This window comes from Vigna angularis, chromosome 1, assembly GCF_016808095.1.
Source record: "Vigna angularis cultivar LongXiaoDou No.4 chromosome 1, ASM1680809v1, whole genome shotgun sequence".
Classification (NCBI taxonomy): Eukaryota; Viridiplantae; Streptophyta; class Magnoliopsida; order Fabales; family Fabaceae; genus Vigna; species Vigna angularis.
The window spans coordinates 4,489,599-4,513,724 of record NC_068970.1 but is presented as its reverse complement, the minus strand read 5'-3'; the positions used below and the strand labels follow the sequence as shown (position 1 = coordinate 4,513,724).

Below are 24,126 nucleotides of genomic sequence, written 5' to 3'. Positions count from 1 at the left end.
GCGTTCGTCCAAATTCTTAGTTGACGTTCAGTCATTGACTGGCGGTATTCCCTTTTGAAATTTAATCACGCTTGGTTTATTTATCTAAAGGAGTTGTATTGTATCTATCCTTTGGATTCAATCTAAAATCTTTATACTTAAATTATTCTAAGTATTATTCCGAACTTCTAGAGTCAATTCCTTTTAATTGAGTCAAGTATTTATAACGTCCGTCAGAGGACTGAGGTTCGTTTCTTTTGTTCAGAAACGATTATTTCTCTGTACTGAAATAACGTTCGTCCTTATTTTGAAAAGGATGAACGTTCGTTAATTTATGGAAGTGGAACACAGAATGAAAATGTGAATAATAGAAATGGTTAAGGTGTGTGAACGTTATTTTAAGTGAAATATTGAAAGTGGATTCATAACGAACGTTCCAAAGAGGAACGTCTATATGATCTGAATGTGATGAGTTGTATAATATGACCATGGTAAAATCGCTGATGGCTGTTCATCCTGATATTCCGTGAGTGCTCGTCCTCACTTAGAGGGGAGTAGGTCATGTGTGGGAATGGCAGGAGGCCCTAGCCCTATTGAGTACTTTGAGGCTGATAGGGTTAACCTCGGTTGGCAGCTGATGAGTGTTCCAGTTACTACACCAACCGAGTGAACGAACGCCTGCGGTTACATAGATTCATACAGTCCGGACGATCGTCATTTATGAGAGTTGGATAATTTATTCTATTCTGATTCATTGATGTATGTCTTGTGTGCTAATTTCTTATGATAAATTGTATGTGACCTGTATGAATTAAATTACCTAAGCTTACCCTTGCAATTCCTTGTGTTGTCTACTGGTTATGTACGTCCGTCTTGTCAATGCAATGATCATCCGTTGTGGATGTGAGCAGATGGAGAGGCGCCACTAGAAGAAATGCTGGAAGAAGAAAATTTGGAAGACGCCAACCTTGTTGAAGCTGAGGTTAAAGCCGAGCCCTAGAGCGCTCGTCCAGTAGTAGCTGTTAGGGTTTCAGGATTGTATTTTGGGACGTTCGGTTATTTAGTTTTGAAAAGCCGTTCGTTCAGAGCTTAGTATGTTGTATATATATTCCGAACCTGGTATCCGTTTAGCATTCGGCTTTTAATAGCTAATTTTAGTTAAGACTGCACTGTTTAACTCTGTAAATGTGATTAGTTCTAATTAATGGTAATTACTATTTATTGGGATGTTACAGTTGTGATGACAAAATGTAATATGTAGAAATGTAATTGTGTTATACAATCAGAAAAAACCATAGAAGTTGAGTTTAGGACATATAACAAGGAACGTGGAAAGTCGAATATGGGAACTATGTGATGCGACATTTAGGTGTAAAGTATTAATGTATAACTAGAAAGCAATTAATTTCCTTCTTGCATATTTTTGGAAGTAAAGTATATTATAAGTAAAAGAATTATACTTGTTTGTGAGTTTTACATGGCAAATGCATGCCCATTTCTTTAAGTTATTTAAATACGACGTAAGGAACTCCAATGAAGGAGACAACAATTTGGTATTATCACTTATTTAAATATGATAAAATAAAAATATTTTAGTAGTTAAGTTAAAAAGTTAATGAATCGGAAAATTTAGCTATTTAAATTTATTTTACACAAATTATTATTTCTTTGAAGTTAAATTTTCTTTATTTTTTTATGTTTTTGGATTTTATTTTAAGATTTAGTTTCAAGAGAAAATAAAAGACAAGTTATTAATTATAATTCATTTAGAATAAGTTCCCTTTTATTTTTTTTAGATGATTTTTAATTAAGTTGTTTGCATGTCTATGTATAAATATTTGCATGTAAAGATTGATGAGTCAAAAATTTATTATAACATTTTTAGTCTCTTAATGTAATCGCGATAATTCATCACAAGTCTAATGTTAGCTTTTTGTTATATGATATTTCAATCTGCATAATTTAAAATAATAATAAAGTTAACATATTTTTTTATCATTGATGAATTAAGGTTATCATAGCATAGCATTCTACGATCAATTATATTTAATAAAAAATAAACATCACGTGTGAGTGACATGATTTCTAATTAAGACGTGGGTGAAAGTTTAATGACGAAGATGTTAAATTGTTTCTCTTGCTAATGATGTGCGTGTTTAGAAACATTATTTGTTCTAGTGTATTGAATTGATTATATTGGCAATAGTTTGGGTGCTTAAACATTAGTTTGAATGTTTAAGCAAAAATACGGTTAATTTTGATATTATTTAATACTTTTTATCATATAAATTAAGATATAAAGTCACAATAAAGCGATAAATTATTGGAGTAAATTTTGCAATACTATTCTACCTACATTTAGTTATTGAAGTCAAATAATATATTTTTATCCGAATCAAATAATATTTTTTGGTGAGACTTATTTAATATTTATCTTTTACAAAATATTTTATGTAATCCCTTATTCTTTAAAATTAATAAACCATAGGTGTAAATGTTGTTTTCATCCAATATATTGTGAAAATAAAGGTATTTATTAATGTATGTGGAAATATAGAATTATTTTATTATGTACGATGTATACATACAAGTAATTGCATGTATTTTGTATAAAGTAATTACATATTAATAGATTTTTATAACGTGCATAAAAAATAGAATAATTACATTGACATTTTTTATGAGTTTTTGAGATTACACACAAATTTATGTTTTTTTTATAAATTATATAATAATTTTTATTAAATTATATAGAGTAATATTTGAAACAATTAGAAAATGAATATAGTGTATAAAAGTGTTGATGTAATATGGTTCACATATTTAAAGGAATATAGAGGGGATAGAAAATGAAAAGTTTGATTGATTTAAATGTGAGTGTAATATATAGTCAAAGAATTATTGGGCGGTGACAGAAGTGCATTAGCAAAGAATGAGACATGCGGAAGTAGGAAATAGTTGAAGAAAAATAATGATAAAATTAATGGAATTTAGAAAATTGAGTTTATTTTGTTTATATTTTATTTCTAAAACGATGTAAGATTCTACGGAAACCCCTCACTAGGGACGGTAAGGACGTGCCTAAGCCTCAAACCCTTCTCTCTGTCCATACAGTTTTTAGGTCATCTATTCCACTCCACCATGCTCCACACATAATAATATTAATTATATCATTAATTAAACTAATATTAATTATTTAAAATAAAAATTATTGAAGATAATTTTAAAAATAAAACCTTTAAATAAAAAAGCAGATTTCGTTTTCGTTTGGCGAAACAACCTAAATAACGCCACTTCATTCCTCTCTCCAGCATATTCCAGAGCAAATACGAATCCAATCACAGCTTAACCAGCACCAATCACAAAGAAGTAAAATATTACGCAATTTTATTTTAAATTCACCAAATATAATAATAACATTATTTTTCTATTACTTAAAATAGATTGAAAACTATCAATTTTGGTAAGATTCCCTTCTCATTTAATAATTCCCTATTCGAAAAATTGAAATTAAAAAAAGAAAAGAAAAAGAAAAAGAATGTTATTATTAGGGTTTATGAAAGTATATTATGGACGGAAGCTCTAAAATTTAAGAAGGTTATTTGAATATAGAGAAGGAAAAATAGTGAGAGGAATAAAGTAAAATAGAAGCACTTAAAAAAAGTGATTATTAATATTTTGATTTGTGAGTGACATTAGAGAGAGAAGGAGTATTAGAGGAGGGAGAGGGCGCATTCGAGCAGAAAGAACTGAGATTGCAGAAACTCAGTATCCCGTTGAAGAGAGAGAGAGAGACGGAAATGCATTTTGTGAACACTGGAGCTTCTCCTCAGTCTCAGTCTCAGTCTCAGTCTCAATCTCAATCTCAATAATAACAATAATATAAACAGTAATAAATCCCTTTGAAATCAAAACGACGCGTCACTTGAGTTTGATGTGTATGCGTGTTTCGTCGTTTCCACTTGCTGCTATTGTTGTTATTGTTGTTGATTAGCCTCACTTGTTCGTTTGTTCGTTCGTTCTTTCGCGACCACACGTAACCGTTGGATTTCGTTGATGGCTTCGACCACCACCTCCTCCCTCTGCACGTGGCTCGTCGCGGCTTGCATGTCAGTCACGTGCGACGCCGACCGCAGCAGAACCCCTAACGCAATGTTCCGCTCCTCCAAGAAGTCCCGCACTTCCCAATTCAACGTTTCCTCTCTTTCTGGATCCGCTCATTCTGGTATTTCATTTTTATTCAAATCTTGCCTTTGGATTTTATCGCGATTTCTCAGATTCTTGATTCTTTCCTCAATCTTTAACGTTGAATCTGACTCTGCTTTCTTCAACTCAACCCTGTGTTGATAATTTTTTTTTATTGTTTGTTTGAGTTTGTGTTTTCGTTTTGGATCTTTGTTTTTGTTTTTTAATTAAGTGGGGCTGTTGGCTTATTTGATTCGGTTTAATTTTCGAAGGGTGTTTGGTACCTGCTTTTGTTGCTTCGTTGGTTGAGGGAAATTATTTTGTTAGGTTAGCACTGGATACTCGCGCGTCACTTCACTAATTTGCCTCTAGTATTTTTCGTACGGGCACGCGTGAAAACCATTCCCCATTTTTCTTTACTTATTGATTAATTAATCAATCTCGCAATTATGGTTTTTATTGTCATTGCAATTTCGTGGAGATTGTTCATCGTGTGTGTTTGTTTGTATGACAAAGTATTACTTTAAATATGACTAGGCAGTTATGGGTTTTTCGTTTTCTTTTTTCTTTTTTCTTTTTCCTGAAATGCCAGTTGCGGTGAAGTGTTCATGTGCCGAAAGTTGAAAGTATCGCCCCATGTATGGGCACCTCTTTGGCTATGTTTTTCTTTGGGCTCTTTTCATGCTTCTGAGTGAAACATTATGACGTGTTTTTAACTAATGCCTTTATAATATTGGTTTTGGTATGTTAAAATACAAGGGGACAAAGATCGAGTCTTTCTTATTATGGTATGAATGGAAAATAAATGAATTTTTGGGACAAACTGCATGGCAAATGGTTTGGTTACTTGTTCTTTTGTATTTTTAACCCTCTCGAGTTTGGACATGTTTATGTCTATGCTGATTCATATAGGGATGGGCTGGTTCAGGATCTCTTTTATTGTTATTCTTATTTAAAAGTTCTAAACAGCGGATGGAAATTTAGGCCTGCTTCTATGTGATGATTTTTAATAACATTTTTATATCACAGTTCCCTTAAAACCTAACGAGTATTTATTCTTTGCTGGTAGTTGTATTTCCTGCCAAACATTCATATGCACCTTTAGGGTTTAAGGTTTCTTGACAATTAGAAGATACATATTTTCAAGTGGTAGACATCTACTTTCTTGAATGGTAGGCATTTACTGGTGATTTTGAACTCCAAAGTTATGGTGATGTAGATAGAAGGGATCCAAATTTTGAACATTAGTTTATGTCTCATGATTCATATGTCATCTTATAATTGTTGAGCGGTGACCTATGCCATTGCAATTGTGAATTTCAAGGTAAAACAATGGCTGTAGCTTTGCAACCTGCCCAAGAGGTCACAACAATAAAAAAACCTCATACGAAGCAAAGGCGAGTAGTTGTGACAGGATTGGGAGTGGTTACACCACTTGGGCATGATCCAGATATCTTCTACAATAATTTGCTCGATGGTGTTAGTGGCATAAGCGAGATTGAAACATTTGATTGTGCAGAATATCCCACAGTAGGTTGCATTTTACTCAAATTGTATTGCTGTTGCTTCCTGTAGATCTTGTTCTCAAATAAAATCTGTTTGCAGAGGATTGCTGGTGAAATCAAATCTTTCTCAACTGATGGCTGGGTAGCACCAAAGCTTTCAAAGAGAATGGATAAATTCATGCTCTATATGCTGACAGCTGGTAAAAAAGCCTTGGTTGATGCTGGAATTACTGAAGACTTAATGGATCAGTTAAATAAAGAAAAGTGTGGAGTTCTGATTGGCTCGGCAATGGGTGGCATGAAGGTTGAGATTCAATACTGGATAATAATTTACTTTTGTAAATTCGATAGTATGATTTTTATGTAGAAGCATCATAGCATCTTTAAGACATTGTGACCCCTGCTGGTGTTGTGCATTAACAGGTTTTCAATGATGCCATTGAAGCTTTACGAATCTCATATAAGAAGATGAATCCTTTTTGCGTACCTTTTGCAACAACAAATATGGGTTCTGCCATGCTTGCTATGGATCTGGTCTGTTTAAAAGATCTTTGGGCGCATTGGCTTGACTTTTTTTTTGTCATAGACTTGCTCTTTTTTACGTCCACATTATCCAAAGCTTTCAAGGAATGATTTCTTTTATGGATTGCAGGGATGGATGGGCCCTAATTATTCTATTTCTACTGCTTGTGCTACAAGTAACTTTTGTATATTGAATGCAGCAAACCATATCATTAGGGGTGAAGCTGTAAGTATTTTGCTATTTGAGATTTCCCATATTTTCCCTTACTTTTTTTTTTCGACAAAAAAAGTTGGTTTAATGATGCTCTCATTATGTCAAAAGGTGTTAACAAATTTAGTAAACATGAAATTTGTCTGCAGGATGTGATGCTCTGTGGTGGCTCAGATGCTGCTATTATACCAATTGGTACTATTTTGTTACACTTTCTTTCATGGCTTGTGTGAAATTGTCTTGCCATGAATGCAATATTAATCCAGCAATATTGGTGCAGGTTTGGGAGGCTTTGTGGCCTGCAGGGCACTCTCACAGAGGAATACCGATCCTACCAAAGCTTCACGCCCTTGGGACATTGTAATACTCTAACTTTACTAAAACTGTTGTAACATTGCAACGGTTCATGAGTTCATCAATGGAACCTTGGATTGCAAAATAAAATAAAATGAAATTGATTGCATTGTGTTTGGCTGCTAAGAAGTACTAAAACTTCTAAACAATAGCTGAGCTGTGCTGAAGCTTTGTCAGAAACAGCATGGACACTTTAATTTTGTTTTTTAGTTTTGTTTTTTTTCTTTTATTTTTAAACTTTTATTACAATGCAATTGAAATATCATAATAATTTGATGGAGTTTAACATTATACTATTGTCTATAATGATTTTTTAATTTGAAAACAACAGCCATCTTTTGTAATTTAATATTTCTAATTTATGTTGATTTTATAGCTGTGTTGTGTCTGATTTTTATTAATTGTCTCATTTATGCTTCCTAGTTCAGCACACGGTTTATTTAAGGGAATCAACTCTTTCAAACATGCAAAAATGATGAGATCAGACAGCCTTTATAACCAATGAGGATTCATTGCCTGTATAGTTTTTACCAGACTACTTTTTTCCAATTATGATATATAGAGAATTGGTTGAATATCCTTTTCTTTTTAATAAAAATGTGTTCTTGGAGTTTGTGTATGAGTGCTTATGCTTTTCTTGTTGCGCACTTTTGTTACTGACCATCCGCATGTGGTTATGATTTCACAGAACCGTGATGGATTTGTCATGGGAGAAGGGGCGGGAGTTTTGCTCTTAGAAGAACTGGAGCATGCTAAGGTAGTACTAATTGGTGATAATAGTTTGACTACAAAACAAGCTATTCTTTGTATTAGGATTTACCTTTTGTTAGGAATGTTCTTTAAACTTGTCAGTACCAATCCTACTACTAATTCTCTATCAATCTTTATTTGACGTGCATATTAATAGAAATTAAACGCATCTATCACCTTTTTGCGTATAATTTTTTTTTTTTTTTACATTGCAGAAAAGAGGTGCAAACATATATGCTGAATTCCTTGGTGGAAGTTTCACCTGTGATGCATATCATGTGACTGAGCCTCGTCCTGATGGTAAAACGTTAAATGCTTAAAGATCTCTGTATTCATGTAATCTTTATGATAAAACTTGCTCACACGTGTTTTCATAAAGAGTTCACACACAACTTAAATTTTTGTAGATGTTTCCCTCTTAGTTGAAATACTCTTGCTTAACTGATGCGAGTTATTTTATGATAATAATAGTATAAAAGCTTGAAGCTCTGTATATGCATATATCCTTAGGCTAGCTTTTATGAATTCATTCTATGTTTTGGCACTTTCACTCGTATGGATGGCCAAACTGCTAATTCTGAAGCATTTCAGTTTGAATTATTTAAAATTAATGCTTTAAATGTGAATATGGTGCTGTTCTGTTTTTTCATGCGTTGCACTAAAAAAAGGAGGGAGTGGAAGTGAAAGTGGAAATGAATATGGTTTGGTGCCCATAGATGCAGTTTACCTTCGTTTCTGCTGCTTGTATTTTTAGTCTGTGAGCTGCATTACTGAAGTTTGTAGATAGTTGATCGAAAGTAACTATCATTTGTCATTTGGTGTCTAATCGCAGTCCGCAGTGACCACTGTATCTAAATTCTTGTAACTCATGTTTTGAAGAAAATAAGTGTATGTATGATTTTCTGTATTAAGATTTATCTTTTATAAACTATGCTATTCATTTCTATTGTTACAAATTCTCAGCACTATTGAAACGGTCATTAATCTGTCTTCGTATCATCTCCAAACTTTGGAATGTAATTACTCACTTTTATCATGACAATTCCAGAATTGTGAAAGATTACATGTATCCTGCCTCATTTTCTTTATGGTTCCGGAGTTAGGTTTAGCTTTTTAGGGTCATGTTGATATACCTTCTAAATAATTATGATTTTTTCTTAGAATAAATGATCCTAGTTGTGTCCCTGCAGATTATTGGAGACTTATGATTGCACTTATGTTTTATTTGTTCGATCTTAAACAGGGGCCGGTGTTATACTTTGCATTGAAAAGGCATTAGCTCAGTCTGGAGTATCAAAAGAGGATGTGAATTACATAAATGCACATGCCACGTCCACACCAGCTGGAGATCTTAAAGAGTACCAAGCTCTAATACATTGTTTTGGTCAAAACCCCGAGGTAAGTTGCGTTTTGGTAATTACTCATGTAGTTCTTATAACTTTTTAATCTAAACTTAAAACTTTAATCTGTTTTAGTCCCGATGATTTTGTACTATAGGGACTAAAATGAATTGGGTAGGGACTACATCATGTAAGTTTCAAGTGAAGGAATGAAAATGTAAAGATTGAGCAAATATACGGACCAAATTAGTAATTAAACATTTCACTTTACATGATATTATTGCTATCGTTCTCATTCTAGCCAATTGAAAGGTAGTAATGATTTCCATTCTTTATTAATGCTGTTATTTATCATAATACAGTTAAAAGTGAATTCTACAAAATCCATGATTGGTCATCTACTAGGGGCAGCTGGCGGTGTGGAAGCTGTAGCCACAGTACAGGTTAAAACTAGTAATCACTAGTGTAGTAGCTCAGTTTTCAACACTAAGTATATTAAAAGCTTTATTTTTCCTCAATGCAGGCAATTAGGACAGGGTGGGTTCATCCCAATATCAACCTAGAAAACCCAGATACAGGAGTGGTATGTGTTACCTATTGCAACAAGCTTTTTGCTTAAAATTGTGTTGTCACATTGTTTATAATACAATTATCTGATTTGGTGAAATGAAAAAAGGATGCCAAAGTGCTTGTTGGGTCAAAGAAAGAGAGACTGGATATCAAGGCAGCCTTATCAAACTCATTTGGTTTTGGGGGTCACAATTCTTCAATCATATTTGCACCCTTCAAGTGAAACAGAATTTATAGGGAAGTACTTTGTCATTTATCATAAGGTAAGGTTTATATCTGAGTTAAAAAGAGGTTATGTTTTTTGGTGCTATGACTATGGTCGACAGTTAAGTTTGTTTTTTGTGTGGTTGCAGTTGGTGAGTACCGAGAGAGTTATTGCATACTAACTGGAGCGTTTGGTTGGGTGAGAAAATATGCGGTGTGGATTACTTGGTTGGAGAGAAAAAATGTTTGTTGGGAAAAGAATGAGAGAGAGTTGATAGATATTATCTATCTGAAGCTCCTGGTTTTAGAGAGAGTGAGTGAGTCACTATCTATCCACTCCTATAAAATCCTATCTTTACCATGCATGGCTACAGTAGGAGTTGACCCACTTTTGATGTAACCGTTTAACAACCATTTTTATGGGATACACTTTCTTTTCTTTCATTCCCATGTACAAACAAATAGACCCAATTTCACTGCCTGGGCATTCGCCAATAACCAATTTCACTCATTTTTTACTACACTTTTTAACCATTTTTTCTATGCTTCACGTAAAAATAATTGTTTTATTGATTCTTTTTTTTTTAATATTGCTCAAGTTAATATTTTATTCAAATATATTTTTAGATTTTGAAAGAAAAATATCAAAGATTAAAAGATTTAATGGTTATAAAGTTCCACAAAAAAAATTATATAAATTATTTTAGACGTTACAAAACTTTCAGAAAGTTCGTCACGCACTCTTTATCGTCTTTCTTTTTACAGTCTTTCGTTGTTTGATTTTATCATTCGTCTGTTATTTAATTTTTATAATTTCAATAATTGAGTTATATAATTCGAACGAAAATATTAAAGATACTATTGTATATATTTTGTAGAAACTGGAAACAAACACCTGTTTCATACAATTCACAACATTGAGTTGACGTGAAGAAGGAAAAGTCAACGTACTGTCCCAAAGCCGTTGAACGGAGTGCAGAGAGCATCACTTGGGGATTTATTAGATTAGGTTAGATTGAAGAAACTATTTCTACAACAAAAACAACCACCACCAAACAAAACAGAGGAAAACAACAGCCAATAAACAAAATCACAAACTAGCAAATCGAGTATTAATAAGATGATGCAAAAACTCAAATGCACTGATTGAGAGAAAAAAAAAAGGGTTTGCAGAAATATCTCCAGAATCTTACTCGTATGAAATGCTCCCATTAGAATAGTTTATTGAAAGAAATTTGATCATCAACAATATTGAAAGTATCTATAAACAACAATAATTTCATCATCAACTTTATATTCTAATTTAAAATACACGAATAGTTTATGCATACCTTAGAATTATTTTTAATGTAAAAACCATATATACAGCATCTTTAGAAATAATAAATAGATGAGTAATTTCTGTAATGAGCAGAGTTTAGGAATAATTGTACTTAATTACAGACAAATTCTCTAACGATTCGTTTCCCCTTTTTTTTAACTCCACAACATCAATAGAATGAGAAGCACGTTTAGTACTACCAGATACAGCAATGACGTATTGGAACCAAAAAGATTAATAGTGTTGTTGTAAAACTTTATTGATTATTTTGACGAAATTTAATTTAATTTTGCAACTGACACTATTTAATCTTTTTATCAAATACCTTTTTCTTAAATTTTTAAATTTTCATTTTCCATTATTTTCTGTAAATTACTAAAATATTAAACTTTACGAAAATAATAATTAGTTCCTTTTCATTAAGTTGTAATTTTAAACCTTACAAAATCATTTAAATTTTATTAAATTCAACTGAACTTGGCTTTCAAAATTTTAAAAGGATTTCTTATATTAAATCTATTATAAGTATTATTGATTTTAGCCAAAAGATAATTTACTAATATTTGTCTTCAAAAACAAAAATACTTCATTCGTTTAAAACAAAAAAGTGGAGGGAATAAAATTGTATGAAATCAGTTTTTCAAAAATTTCTCTAGACATTAATCTTGTTTGCTGTACCACTGGCTCGACGATCAATCCATAAAAAATATAATACTAAACTATAAAGAACACTAAATATATCAAACCACCTCAAAAGGTAAATTTTAAATTACACGGATAGGGTAAATTGTAAATTACTTCGACACTTTTGTAACAACAACGAAAAGCATAAACAGAATGTTATCGATGGCAAAATGTAGGTAGAAGAGATGCATGGATGCTGAAAGGAAAGTAGGATGGATCATAAATTTTAACTTAATTTGGAATGTTAATATCGAGCAATGGTAACCTGACTTGTCGCAAAAAATATAACATTTTTTTTTGTCAATTCAAAAGATAAAAATATTATTTTTATGGATAATTCCACACTCAGCAAAACAATTTAAGAGCACTACAATTTGTATCACAGAAAACAGCAACCCCAAAGCCTGCTTCTCTTTCTCATAAAATAAAGAATGAAAACAAAACAACATTCTTTTTAAGTTTAACTGATATACAGCACAGGGAGCTTCAAAATTGGCATAATGCGAATGCATTACGATAATCTCAACCTACGCTCATGCGGCCTTTTTATTTCCTTTGTTGCCTTTGTTTTGAGTCCTTTTTCGCTTCATATTCTGTAGGGACAGTGCACTGGAGGCACTTTTTCCTTCAAGTTTCTTGGTCATCTTTACAACACTAGCCATACCTTTTCTTGCGGCAGCCCGCTGCTGTGGCCGCCGACTCATCATTTTCCGATCAAGTGGCCAATATGCATACGGTTCAAGTTTGTCCTTTTTCTTAACATCTCCACCTGCCTTTTTACTACCATATTCCTTCCCTGTGTAGGCCCAGCCAGAATCTGATGTTTTTCTCCGTTTCTGGCCTTTAGTTCCAGATTTTGCAGTCAGGTGACTATCAGGCTCACTCCTAGAATCAAAATCATCATCCTCACGTTTTTTCTTCCTCCGTTCCCCTTCCTCACGGATAATCAGCCGTCCTTCTGAATCTACCTCCATCTCATCATCTAACCTAGACTTTCTTTTTAGATGCTCTGACGTTTTAAGAGCTGATCTTGTTTTCTGCCGATCAAGCAAATCGAGTGGCTCATCATCAGATTCGTCTGACAAGTGCTCCGGCAAATTCTTCCTCAGCCTGACATTGGACCTAGATACAGATGACTCAGTCATAATTGATTTTCAGATAGAAAGCTTCTGGCTAAGGCTAGGTTCTATATTACTTATCTTCAGATGGTTAAGAGCGGAGATGGCAAAAAAAAATTCAGTATACGGGAAAAATCTACATTGAATACTTATCGGGTACTATAAGAGATACAATAAGTAGAGAAATTAAATTTTCAAACTTATACTGTGCAGTTCAACTTACTTAAATTTCTTTTCCAGAAAAACTAAATTTATTTGTACTGATATTTTATATGCAATTTTATTTGGATTATACTTTAAGGTTAAATTTTTATTCGAGTTTATACACGAGAAGAATGAAAAAGTTAAAAGTTACAGCTTACCTAAATGAAGATGCTGATGATTTCGGATGTAAGGAAGCTTTGCCACCTCTAGAAATCAAGTGTTCTGCTTCGCTATTGCCACTATCCCCATCAAAATCTGAAAAAATCTTTGTATGATTCCACATGCTTTGCCTGAAAAGTAAATAAATTATTGGTTTTATGCAACGATTATAGACATGTCTTGCAATTCAAACATTGCACGAAATTCACAACAATAAAATGATCAGGGTTTCAAGAGTTAAAGATGTTAAAATCAGAAGACTAATCATGCAACTCAACTTCAACTAAAACCCAACTATTAGAAAAACTCATTTAACAGGTAGTTTTTTGAGAGGTGCCAAAAGTATGTCCTTTTAAAATGATTGTGCATCCGAGGATTGCTGGTGGATCAATCTTAAAATCTTTAGAATCCAAATTTAATTTATGGATACAAAAAATACAAGTTTACGTGAGTTAGATACATAAAGACCTTAGTTATGAATTCTACACTAGCATTTCTTTTTCCATTGGTTTTTCTCACTGTTCTCAGATCATCGACACTGTTCTGCCCTTTTGTTTTCTTACAGCAGATGTTATCACCGACACTATGGCTGTCATAAATTTGGGTATTTTTTATTTTGAAAATTTATATATGTACTGCATAAATTACACACTTTATATCTAAACTTCAGTATAGTGGCCCATTTAGGGTGAACTGCACCACTATTTGGGATTAAGTAACCCCAAAAAGATCTAAATGTGTGTGTGTGTAAGATGCTAGAGAACAAAGAAGAAAGGGATTGGATATTGAGTGTGGGATTTTAACTGTTGTCTTCTTTCTAATAATGGATATATATATATATGGTTGTTACCTGGATGTAGTTGCTTTTGAAAAGTGAGATTTAGTTTCTTCAGATTTAACACTTCGATTTCTCTCTTTCCGCTCCTTGATCTGTTAAAAAAAGGATTCAAATTTCTGGGAAACTTCTATCATAAATTATTGCCAGAATGACATTCAACCGACCTTGCGTATATTGGAGAGAAGTTTTATATGCTCTTCAGGCATGACAGCTTTCACAGCCTCCAGCCCACACTTCGAGACAAGCATTCCCAAAAGAAGTTTAACCTGAAAACGATGGGAATATCACAGTTTACAATATGAACAATAGTAGTTTCAATTGTGAAACTGCGGTCATCCAAAAAAAAGTATCCAGAAAAAATCAAGTGAGACGCAAAACCACCTTTGCCTTGAAATGATTTTTTGAGTTGTCTTGCCACTTCAATAGACCTTCCACCATGCTTTTCAAGTGTGTTTGCAACCCTTCAGCTTGTGATTTGGCTACTAATACCTTTAAAAAACCAAGATTGGCCTACAGAATGATGTGACCAAGCACATTTAATTAGTGGTTCTAGAAAATAATATAGGCAGCAATGCATTTAACTTACTAAATAGACAACGAAACAAACCTTGATTATCTCTCTATTATTACTCCGCAACAGAGCAAGTGTGCCAGGGAGCAATTTCAAAGCAGTTAAAACAAGGTCAGAGAACTCATAAGCCAAACGGGCTAAACCTTTGGCTGCGGCACTTATCATATGCGGAGTTTCACCAGCAAAGTGTCCAGCAACCTAAGCTCACAAAAGCATAAAATCAAATTACTCGATGTGGGCAAAACATATAGATGGTACAGTATTGAATAATTAAGTTCAAATATTCTAAAATCAAGCCAAATTGGTTTACATCAGTTAATCAATGAAGATAAAAAACAACTTTAAATTGGATATTTACCATCTGAAAAAAATTATTCAAGTTTTCTCTGTTTCCACCTCTCTCCTCATCCCCAAAGGCATGGGCAATTTCAACAAGAATCTCATAAGCCCTGTTCCTGGTTTTTTTGTTCGCCTGCAAGGGTACTCTTTAAAATTTAGTAACAAACCTCAAGAAGAAAAGCTACGAAGCTACAGCAAGTAAAAGTAGTGCCCATGCCGAGCATCTTGTGATTCTTCGTCCACATATAATGCACACAACAGTTCAAATCATACAAAATCAGCCATGACGAATAGTAAGCATTGTATTGTATGAGTATGTATATAAATGGTCAAGACCACAAAAGATATACTAAAGATGTACAGACAAAAAGCAATAGGTTAAATACGTACAATACATACAATAGATAAACAAAACAAACACAAGTAGAAATTAAAGTTTGAATTTTAAACGCTATAAGCAATGAAAACAGTGGCTTTAGGGACTTTTTACATTTAAGAAAGGAACCACATAATAGACAAAATTTATCGGAACATTATGCAACAGCCCGTCAACATTGAATTGGAGCACATTACATAAATATATAACCCATAGTAATAAAATAGTATATGCAAATAAAACAAACGCCAACCATATGTGAAAGCGTTACAAATCCTAAGACATTTGAAAAAATCCTTCCAGAATGATTCTGATCTGAACTACTATTACCCCAAGCTATTTATACATGACCTGAAATATGTTGCGCTATAATACATAAACGCAAATGCATTACGTGATACCAGTTGCTAGAGACTAATAGTAGATCCCATGATGAAATCCAACACTGCTTTGCATAAACTTCAACTTATCTTTTCCTATCCCCACACCCACATGGTAGGTTGTATACAGAAGCCCCAGACTCCACCAAACAAAAACATAAAAAAATGCTGTTTTAGGAGCCTTAAAATTGGTCAGCTAAAACGCAAAAAATAATTAGACAATCAAAAAGCAGCAGCCATGTTACATGTCTTATAAAGGAAACATGAACACCAACACTACAAGGTTTTGCTGCAAGTCCCCAGTTGACTCTTCATATCGAATCTTATTCCATCCAAACATATAATAGTTTCCAGCATTGAAACTAAAACTGTACTTCTAAAAACCTTCCACAATTAATATAACAATACCTCTTTAAGAGCAAGTATAATTTCAGTAAGGAAAATGTCTCGCCAGTGCTCCAGGTTATCCTACAGGCAGTACAAAGTTTCAGATTATTTCTACTTATACAAGAGTACATGTCAATAGTCTACCAAAAACATAGAAGCAACAGTCCTGCATGGAATACCTTTGACTTCGAGACATGAACAACCAAGAAATAAAGGCAATCAAGTCTATGTCGTTTGGCAGAAAAATGACATGGAAGAATTTCAACCATAGTTCCAAGCAGCTCCTCAAACTTTAATGAAACAAAACTATCTGAGCTCTGTCAAGAATTATCAAAAGAGAAAACTGTAAGCAGAAATATTTACCAACATGACACTAGCTCTACAGTAAAATCATCAACTTCTAAAATTAATTTGTGGGGCTCCAAGAAACTCTATAGTAATGACATCGTTGATGATCCCTTAAAGATAAAGATAAAGAATTAAGCCGAATTAATAGAACACAATCAACTATAGATCCTGACAATATGCATATACAGGGCAACAACGGTTATGGAAGAGCATTTTAGCAAGGAAGTAGTACCAAGAATACTGAAACGAAAAACATTACATTAAAATGGAATTAATTTGAAACTTCTAAGTTCACTGGAAAATAAAATAAAATGAAGGAAAAAAAATACCTTAAGAATGATTGAAAGTACTTTGTATGCCTTCTTCTGCATGACACCTTCAACATCCTGCAAATAATAATCAATATAATCATCCTTTCCTGTTAGAAAAAGGTGATTGGAAAATTCCTTACAGTGCTTTATATCACAGTCATACCTGAAATGCTGGCTTTATTGCTTCAAATAATAGAGCAATATCTTCAGCATCTAAACCAGGCAACAGTGAAACTGCTAAATCAAGAAGCTGTGCCCTGGGATAAAAAATATATATGAAATAAATGCAGAAACTCAATAAATAAAATAATTTAAGTAAAATAGACATGTGACAGAAAAAATAAAGTTTACAACTTCGTAAATAATCACAAGGCAAGGTGGAAGAAATAGATGATTATAAGCACCTTAAAATTGATGGAGACAAATTGTTTGATGCATCATCAATCTGCATAGAATGAGAATTTGTGGAGCTTCCTACTTTTCTGGCTTTCTGAGTGATTTTATAAAGCTTCACCATTTTTTCCTTGAACAAATTCCTTACGTCTGCTTTATCTGCTATAGAAGAAACATCACCAATTGTACACTGTACATGAAAGCAAGATCAACACTATTAACTTCTTGTACACGTTTAAATGTAAAAAGAAGAGAATCAATTCAAACAGTATACCACGGAAAATTCTTCTTTCTCATAACTTACCTATATATGTGTGTGAATGACAATATTCTACGTACTATTTTACCAGAGGGGAATATTTTACTGGAAATATTGCCCCGTACATCAAAGACAACACTTGGAATTCAAGGTAGCTATCTTTCAATTTAAAAAGGTCCAACAAATGGAAATGGAAGCCCACACAATAAAATATTGAAAGAATACACTAAATTCTAACAATCACAATCACTCTTCTTAATATAGTAAACTACATAAATTACCCAAGGTTTTAGTAAATTACACAAACTCCCCGTGCTTGCATTACATTTACAGAAACCTCCCGTTACATAAGAGAACGAAGTGCACGTTTTCAAACAACAAATAAAGGTGACTGTACAAGTAGAATAAACAAGGAGTTTGTGTAATATCACAAAAATTTAGGAGAGGCTAGTGTAATTAACATCTGTGAGCCCTAGTTGTCTCAAGATTCTTCAGCTAATCTATCTATGCAATATCAACCTACAACAAGTAAAATAACAAGCTTTGTTATTATTTTATTAGGTATTCAATTTTTTACAACTGGCTCGTGCAAGAATTGTTTTATCTCCAATAAATTGACAACTGAAGAGCTGAAACTTGAAAATGCACTTCTACAGCCTTTTGTTTTTGCCATTGAGAACTAACTATTAGTATAACTTAATGAGTTCTACAAGACTTTGTGATCACTATTCAGTTGCCAGTCAAAGATGAATATAAATAAAAGGAGTACACATGTCCCCCCCCCCCCCCCCACACACACACATATACTTAAACCATGAGTTAACCTTAGTGCCAGTCACATGAAAGAATTCATACAATAATCCAGATACAGAACAGTGTCTAAATCAAAAACAGCTTATGACATAATTTCTTTGACAACTATCTACATAAACTGTCTGCATCTTTTCTACTCCAACATACTGATTGACACAGGACAATAAGTGTCTCAACCAATTTATAGATAATAAGTAAATCTAATCTAATGAACATTACATAACAAAATCGGTATCAAATATGGAGTTATAATGAAGCTTAAAACATATCTTGTGAATAATAAAGGATTAATATCAATTACATAACTAGGAAATAAAAATCATGGAAGAAAAACGAAAATAGAGACCACCAACATATACAGAACAAAAAACTCTAACTATATGTTGTGTTAGGCAAGATTTGCATTCTATTCAACTATAGTAAATTGCAGAACCATTCCTAATTATTTAAATTTGAGTACCTGCAAACAACCACCATCATCTTTCGTAGATTTAAGGAATACTTCTGATAAATCTTTTAACCAGTTCTTTGCAGATGATTTCAGTACATATAAATTGTCTGTTGCAACCTGTTGTGAATAATGAACTTGTTCTTTGGCCATATCCTCACCAATATAACCCTTGTGTTCTAAATCCAAAATATTGTTTTGCTGAATCAGAAGTCGCAAGCTAGTGCATATTATTCCACGAATATCAGGTTCTTCTTTCATCTTACTACGCAAATGTTTCTCTAGATTCATGAAACTTTTAGCAGTGTCTGAAGGATAATTGCAAAATGAAGGCAGCAAAGACCACAACGAGTATGCAATTGCATCTGCATTCCTTGATGACACCCTCAATCCTTGCTTCTCAAGCTGCATGCATAAATAAGTTAACACTGTGATTTAATATAACACTGCACCTTTTTTAGAAAAAACAAATATACCTTTTGAGCCTTCTCCCTCATACGCTTGATCATTACCACAAATTCTTCAGTAAAATAATGTAAAGGTGCACCAACAATATAATGTTTTAGAATTGGAAAAAGCCAGACATTTGCATCAGATAAATCTTCAGCTTCCAAATTCAGAGGTACAAAGGACAACAGAGTTGCAGGTCCCATTGCTACTAGAGCTGCTCCAAAGCATTCGTGCAGCTGCAATCATAAAATGTAAAAATATCAGGAACATCATAGACAGAAAAAATAAAAAAGAACAGACAAGTTCCACATCCCCAAAATAATAATATTGATTAAGGAACCAAGAAAAAGTAATACACTAAACTTCTTCAAAAATAATTGAACATAAAAAAACTCAATTGTACAGCTTGGAGCAACTACACTCTGTTACCAGTTAAACACATGCATCATGCATCAACAACACTAAATGTCCCAGTAGATTACATTTAGCAAGGGATGAACACAGATTTGTCACCTAGAACACCAGGTTCACAATCACTACCTAATTGCTTTTGAATCTCCAAAATCATCATAATATAATTCAAAATACATGCAACATTGTAAGCTCTGTATAAACATGGCTAAGAAAAAAAATGATAACGAAGACGAGACCTGTTTCCTAAATGGAAAATCTTCATCTGGAAGCTTCTGCACTTCTTCCATGTTCTTTAGTATCCCTCTCATAAAATAAGGCGACTGGTTTCCTGTATTGAACATAAACTCATATGTTAGCATCAAGCCATCCATACCAAGATTTCTTTATCGGATAATATTAAAAAATTCATGAAATGAGACCAAATCAAGTTTTACACAATTTAACTAAACTGCAAAAAAATAATGCATGTCACCAATGGCCAACAAAAGATTAATAGTTAAAAAATCAAATACATAGCGTAGCTATGAAAAAGATATCTATAATCAATTATTGTTTATATGAAAAAAAATTGCTTGTATATGTTATGTGACAACAGATTATAAGATAGTCTATTTCAATAAACAAAATGTCTAATAAATTACATTTTTCATAGTTAAGTTAAAAATAAAAAGGTATCAAACTATTTGTCATAATTTGTTTTGTATTATAAATCATAAATAATTTAAGGTTAGAAATAAAATAGAAAAACAAGAAAATCACCTAAGCTTCAAGATTTTGCATGAAATAAAATAGATTTTTCCTTTAGTTCCCCAAAATAATATCATTCAAATACGCACCTAGTTTCTGAAACATAGCTGAAACAACTTGGAATACTCTATCCCAGACTGCAGTGTAGTGATAATCAAACAAGCTCTCAACAGTTGCACAAATTCTTTCAATGATGGTTGGTGCTGATCTCCTTGATTCTTTGTTTTCACTCAAACTGATCTGTTCCACTCCCTGTTTAATCAAGCTTTCATCAATACAAGAACATATCATGCTCTTGAGTGCATCAGTGGCTGCATATACAGCCTCTTCATGTTCAGATGCCAAAATATCTGCATTTTTCAGAAGGAGTATACCACTTTCATAATTGCCTTCTGACAACATCTACAAAATCCAAAAGCACAGCAGAATTCACATCTTACCTTTAAGGGTATTAAAGACAGTGGGAAGCTTGACAACACATATTTGTCGGTTAAGAGAATAAACTTTATTCATTCCAGCATCAAGCAAGCGAGCAGTAAATGTTAATCTGTCTCCAGACATTTTATTTGATTCCGTAGAACGGGCCAATGTGTTTAACAACTCAAGTAGCGCTTCAGGGGAAACTTCTGACAATGGATAGTGACAGAGAAAACTCAGACCATCTGTAATGCGCCTTGTGACTAGGGGTTGATGCAGATCCAAGAGATATTTGAAGTAATTAAGAATGCTGGTCTTAGATTTCCGTGACAAAAAAGGAAGACAATCTTTCAAGGCATCAAGAATATACAGAATCTGCTGAGCTTCCTTAGTTCCTTCACCAGTACTTGCATTTGCTCCACCAACAAGCAATATAAACCTTTCAAGTAGGCCTGTGACTCCCTCGCTTGCAGACGCCAATAGTGAAGAATTTTGAAAGTTTAACAAGACATCACGGTGACACAAATGTGATTGCTTTCTGACCTGTGCATAGATATAGTTAGCACACAGATTCAAGCATATTTCACAATACAGCAAACATTGCACTTCCTTAGTCAACACCCAAAGAAGTCATATAGAAAACAAATCAAAAGTAATGTGACCATCCTTCAAAATATCAAATTACGTGTTCTGATTGTATTGGATTTATACTCCAGAAAATGATTGATTCATCTAGGAGGTAAGTTTTTTCCACTAACAGGCCTTGTGTTCTCTACTTCATAACATGCTTTAGGTCCTCCCTTTTTATTTTGCAATTTTAAATATTTCTTGTTATGGCTATTAGGTGCAAGCAATGAGTAAACCAAGCAGGTATTTAATGGTTAGTGCTTCCTTATGGGGAAAAATTAAACAGATTCATGCTCTCTCTCTCTCTATAAACCAGGCAGTCAAGTCAGAGCAACAAAAACAATAGCAAGAATCCAAGCAATCAAATTTTGCTACCTAGAGCAAATTTGACTGTTATAATAATAGTTATAGTTATAAATAACAAATGAACTCATAGTGCCTGCTGACAAAGGCCATTTGTTGTTGATTACATAATGTACTGTTATAAACACTCAAATTTGTACCAAAAAAATTTGGTTTACAAAGCTTTGGGCTCTCCATCAATTATCTTAAAAGGGTATTATGTAGGAAATTTAGGATCTACTATACTTTGTTAGGAGACCCGTCATAAATAGAAAATTCCAAATCATAAACCACCATAAACTACTAATACTTTTCTATGTTCTTTTCTTCGTGTGGCTGCAAGTTTGCAAATCACCCAGGTCCTATAGCAAGTGACTTAACTTTAACAAGGAAAATACGAAGCCAAAATTATTCCACCTCAGACCATTATAACAGTTATCAGAACCTACTCTTCCTCTGTCATCACTGAATAGCCCTCAATCACCAGAGCCATCTCACTAGAAATGACTTGTTTTCCTTATGTTTTTGAAACTTCTTGAAAAGAATGTCATGACAGCGAATATCACTTACAAGGATGAGCAAAGACAGCTATTCCTGAGCTTGAATTAACTAGAATGATAATGTGTTGGAGAGTGATCAGTTACATTAAACTCTAACCTTAGCTCATTTTGGAAAAACATACTGCTGCTTTTGCTCTGGAAAGATTTTACTAATAATTTTCACCCATCAAACAGAACATGTAAAGAAAGTAATTGTATGCTAATTAAAAATAATTTCAGAAGCAAATGATCGCACAAACATTTATCTTATTAGCAAATTTTTAAGATTATTTTATAATTCCAAAAAACTTAACAGGAATGCCTATAACATACTCCAGAGTCAGGTTCTAAAAAATGAATAAGTACCTTTGGTCTTGCATCCGTAAGGAATCCTAACAAGACATTGAATAAGGGAGACACGTCAGACCAGTCCACGCTTTCCTTAGCAATCAACAAATGTGAGAGGCACTTCAATCCGGAAACAATAGCGCTCTCCGATGCGGACGGAGATCGGAGAACTCGCAGAAGGCTCTCCGACAATGGCTGTTCCTGCAGACTCTCCTTCTTCAACAGGACGCGGGGGACTCGGGGGATGGCAAGTGAGAGAACGGTGAGAAGCGCGTCGATGATATGGCTGGAGGGATTGGATTCAGACGTGAATTTGTCAAGGGAAAGACGTGCAGCACAGAAGTAGGCAAACGGAGAGGAGGGTTTGTTGTTGTCTTTGAGCTCCTGCGACATGGCGCCGATGACAGCGCAGAGGCGCTGGTGGCTTTCCTCCGATGAGTTGCCAAAACGAGAGATGATTGAATTGCACAAATCATCGTCGCCTTCGTCTGTGCAAAATGCAGGTTCCTCCATTTCAAGGCCTTCCATGGTCGATTAGGTGATAAAACCCTAGCAAGCTAGCTCCCAAGGTTTATTATCAGTGTAAGCACCGAGACAATAAGAAAATACCTAAACTGATTCATAGTATTGTTAATAACTCTAATTGTTACGGGGCAAATATTGGGCCTATAGGCCCAGTCCACTGCATGGATTCACTGTTAAATATTATTATTAACATTCCCTTAAAACATATTACTGTAAACACATATTATGACCATTTTATTGTTATCATAATAAAAAATATTATAATTATTAAAATATAAGATCGTATTTTTAATTAAATAGTTAATTAAATTTAAAATAAATAATTATGAAATACAAAATAATAAAATAAATTGTATTAATTAAAATATAATTAATGGTTAAATACGTACAGTAAATTTGATTATAAAGTAAGTATAAAACACAATTTTAATTTTTATATTGTTTTTTCAAACTTGTATTATGTTCAGTTGTTTCTTAGGAACTCTTTATTTTTATTAATTTTACCAAAAATTATAATGATTTTAACTCATTTTTTATTCCAAGTATTATTTACCAGTATTTTTGGAAAACATTAAGGAGAGTTAATGCATTTGAGATTTTAGACATAATTTTTAGTATAGTTGTCAAAACAGGTAATCTGGCCCGGTGTACCATGAGTTGGTCACTTAGTGAGTCAACCAAACTCGGCTCACTTATTAATAAGTTGAAAAAATTTGAACCCAGTCTGACTCACCACAGGTCGGTCGGTTAAACAGGTTGACTCAGATGTTCATTTAATTATAAGTTTTTTTAAAATAAAAAAATTATAATTTTTTTTTAATTCAAATCTAAATAAATGTCACACTAAAATATGTTAAACTCGAAAGACAATTCAAAATAAATAAAAAGTATCATACAATAAAAAACATCTACAAAAGGCAAACAAATAAGTTTTTAATACTCGAAAGACAATTCAAAATAAATAAAAAGTATCATACAATAAAAAACATGTACAAAAGACAAACAAATAAGTTTTTAATATTGATAATTTTTGTATCACTTGTCTATTTATAATATTAGAGTATTGAATAGATAAATCTACAATATTTTTCTCTCTTAGAAACATTTTTTTTATCACCATCTACAATATAATAAAAAAATGCTAACTA

The 24,126-nt window shown here is 33.1% G+C and overlaps 2 protein-coding genes across 2 annotated transcripts; one reads left to right on the top strand and one right to left on the bottom strand.

Annotated features, from left to right (window-relative positions):
• Window positions 1–3,645: 3,645 nt before the first annotated feature.
• On the top strand, window positions 3,646–10,141 carry LOC108338276 (3-oxoacyl-[acyl-carrier-protein] synthase II, chloroplastic). Its single transcript, XM_017575057.2, has 14 exons — window positions 3,646–4,204; window positions 5,489–5,694; window positions 5,770–5,973; window positions 6,093–6,203; window positions 6,322–6,417; window positions 6,552–6,597; window positions 6,683–6,762; window positions 7,445–7,513; window positions 7,722–7,806; window positions 8,750–8,904; window positions 9,209–9,289; window positions 9,370–9,429; window positions 9,523–9,679; window positions 9,770–10,141. The coding sequence occupies exons 1-13, from the start codon at window positions 4,036–4,038 to the stop codon at window positions 9,637–9,639; spliced, it is 1,479 nt and encodes a 492-aa protein (XP_017430546.1). The 5' UTR covers window positions 3,646–4,035; the 3' UTR covers window positions 9,640–9,679; window positions 9,770–10,141.
• Window positions 10,142–12,004: 1,863 nt separating this feature from the next.
• On the bottom strand, window positions 12,005–23,058 carry LOC108338188 (uncharacterized). The gene is made up of 18 exons (XM_017574935.2): window positions 22,472–23,058; window positions 20,621–21,140; window positions 20,270–20,530; window positions 19,670–19,761; window positions 19,046–19,255; window positions 18,582–18,974; window positions 17,061–17,239; window positions 16,820–16,913; window positions 16,675–16,731; window positions 16,177–16,314; window positions 16,019–16,078; window positions 14,874–14,987; window positions 14,552–14,713; window positions 14,326–14,454; window positions 14,109–14,210; window positions 13,957–14,036; window positions 13,106–13,237; window positions 12,005–12,747 (listed from the first exon to the last, which is right to left on the bottom strand). The coding sequence occupies exons 1-18, from the start codon at window positions 22,979–22,981 to the stop codon at window positions 12,159–12,161; spliced, it is 3,822 nt and encodes a 1,273-aa protein (XP_017430424.1). The 5' UTR covers window positions 22,982–23,058; the 3' UTR covers window positions 12,005–12,158.
• Window positions 23,059–24,126: the final 1,068 nt, after the last annotated feature.

Coding starts and splice junctions, on each gene's coding strand:
- LOC108338276 (XM_017575057.2), top strand. CDS start 4,036: ATGGCTTCGACCACCACCTCCTCCCTCTGCACGTGGCTCGTCGCGGCT. Junction 4,205..5,488: donor TTCTGGATCCGCTCATTCTG/GTATTTCATTTT, acceptor GTGAATTTCAAG/GTAAAACAATGGCTGTAGCT. Junction 9,290..9,369: donor AAGCTGTAGCCACAGTACAG/GTTAAAACTAGT, acceptor TCCTCAATGCAG/GCAATTAGGACAGGGTGGGT.
- LOC108338188 (XM_017574935.2), bottom strand. CDS start 22,981: ATGGAAGGCCTTGAAATGGAGGAACCTGCATTTTGCACAGACGAAGGC. Junction 18,975..19,045: donor TGAGGGAGAAGGCTCAAAAG/GTATATTTGTTT, acceptor TTATGCATGCAG/CTTGAGAAGCAAGGATTGAG. Junction 14,714..14,873: donor TGAATAATTTTTTTCAGATG/GTAAATATCCAA, acceptor TTGTGAGCTTAG/GTTGCTGGACACTTTGCTGG.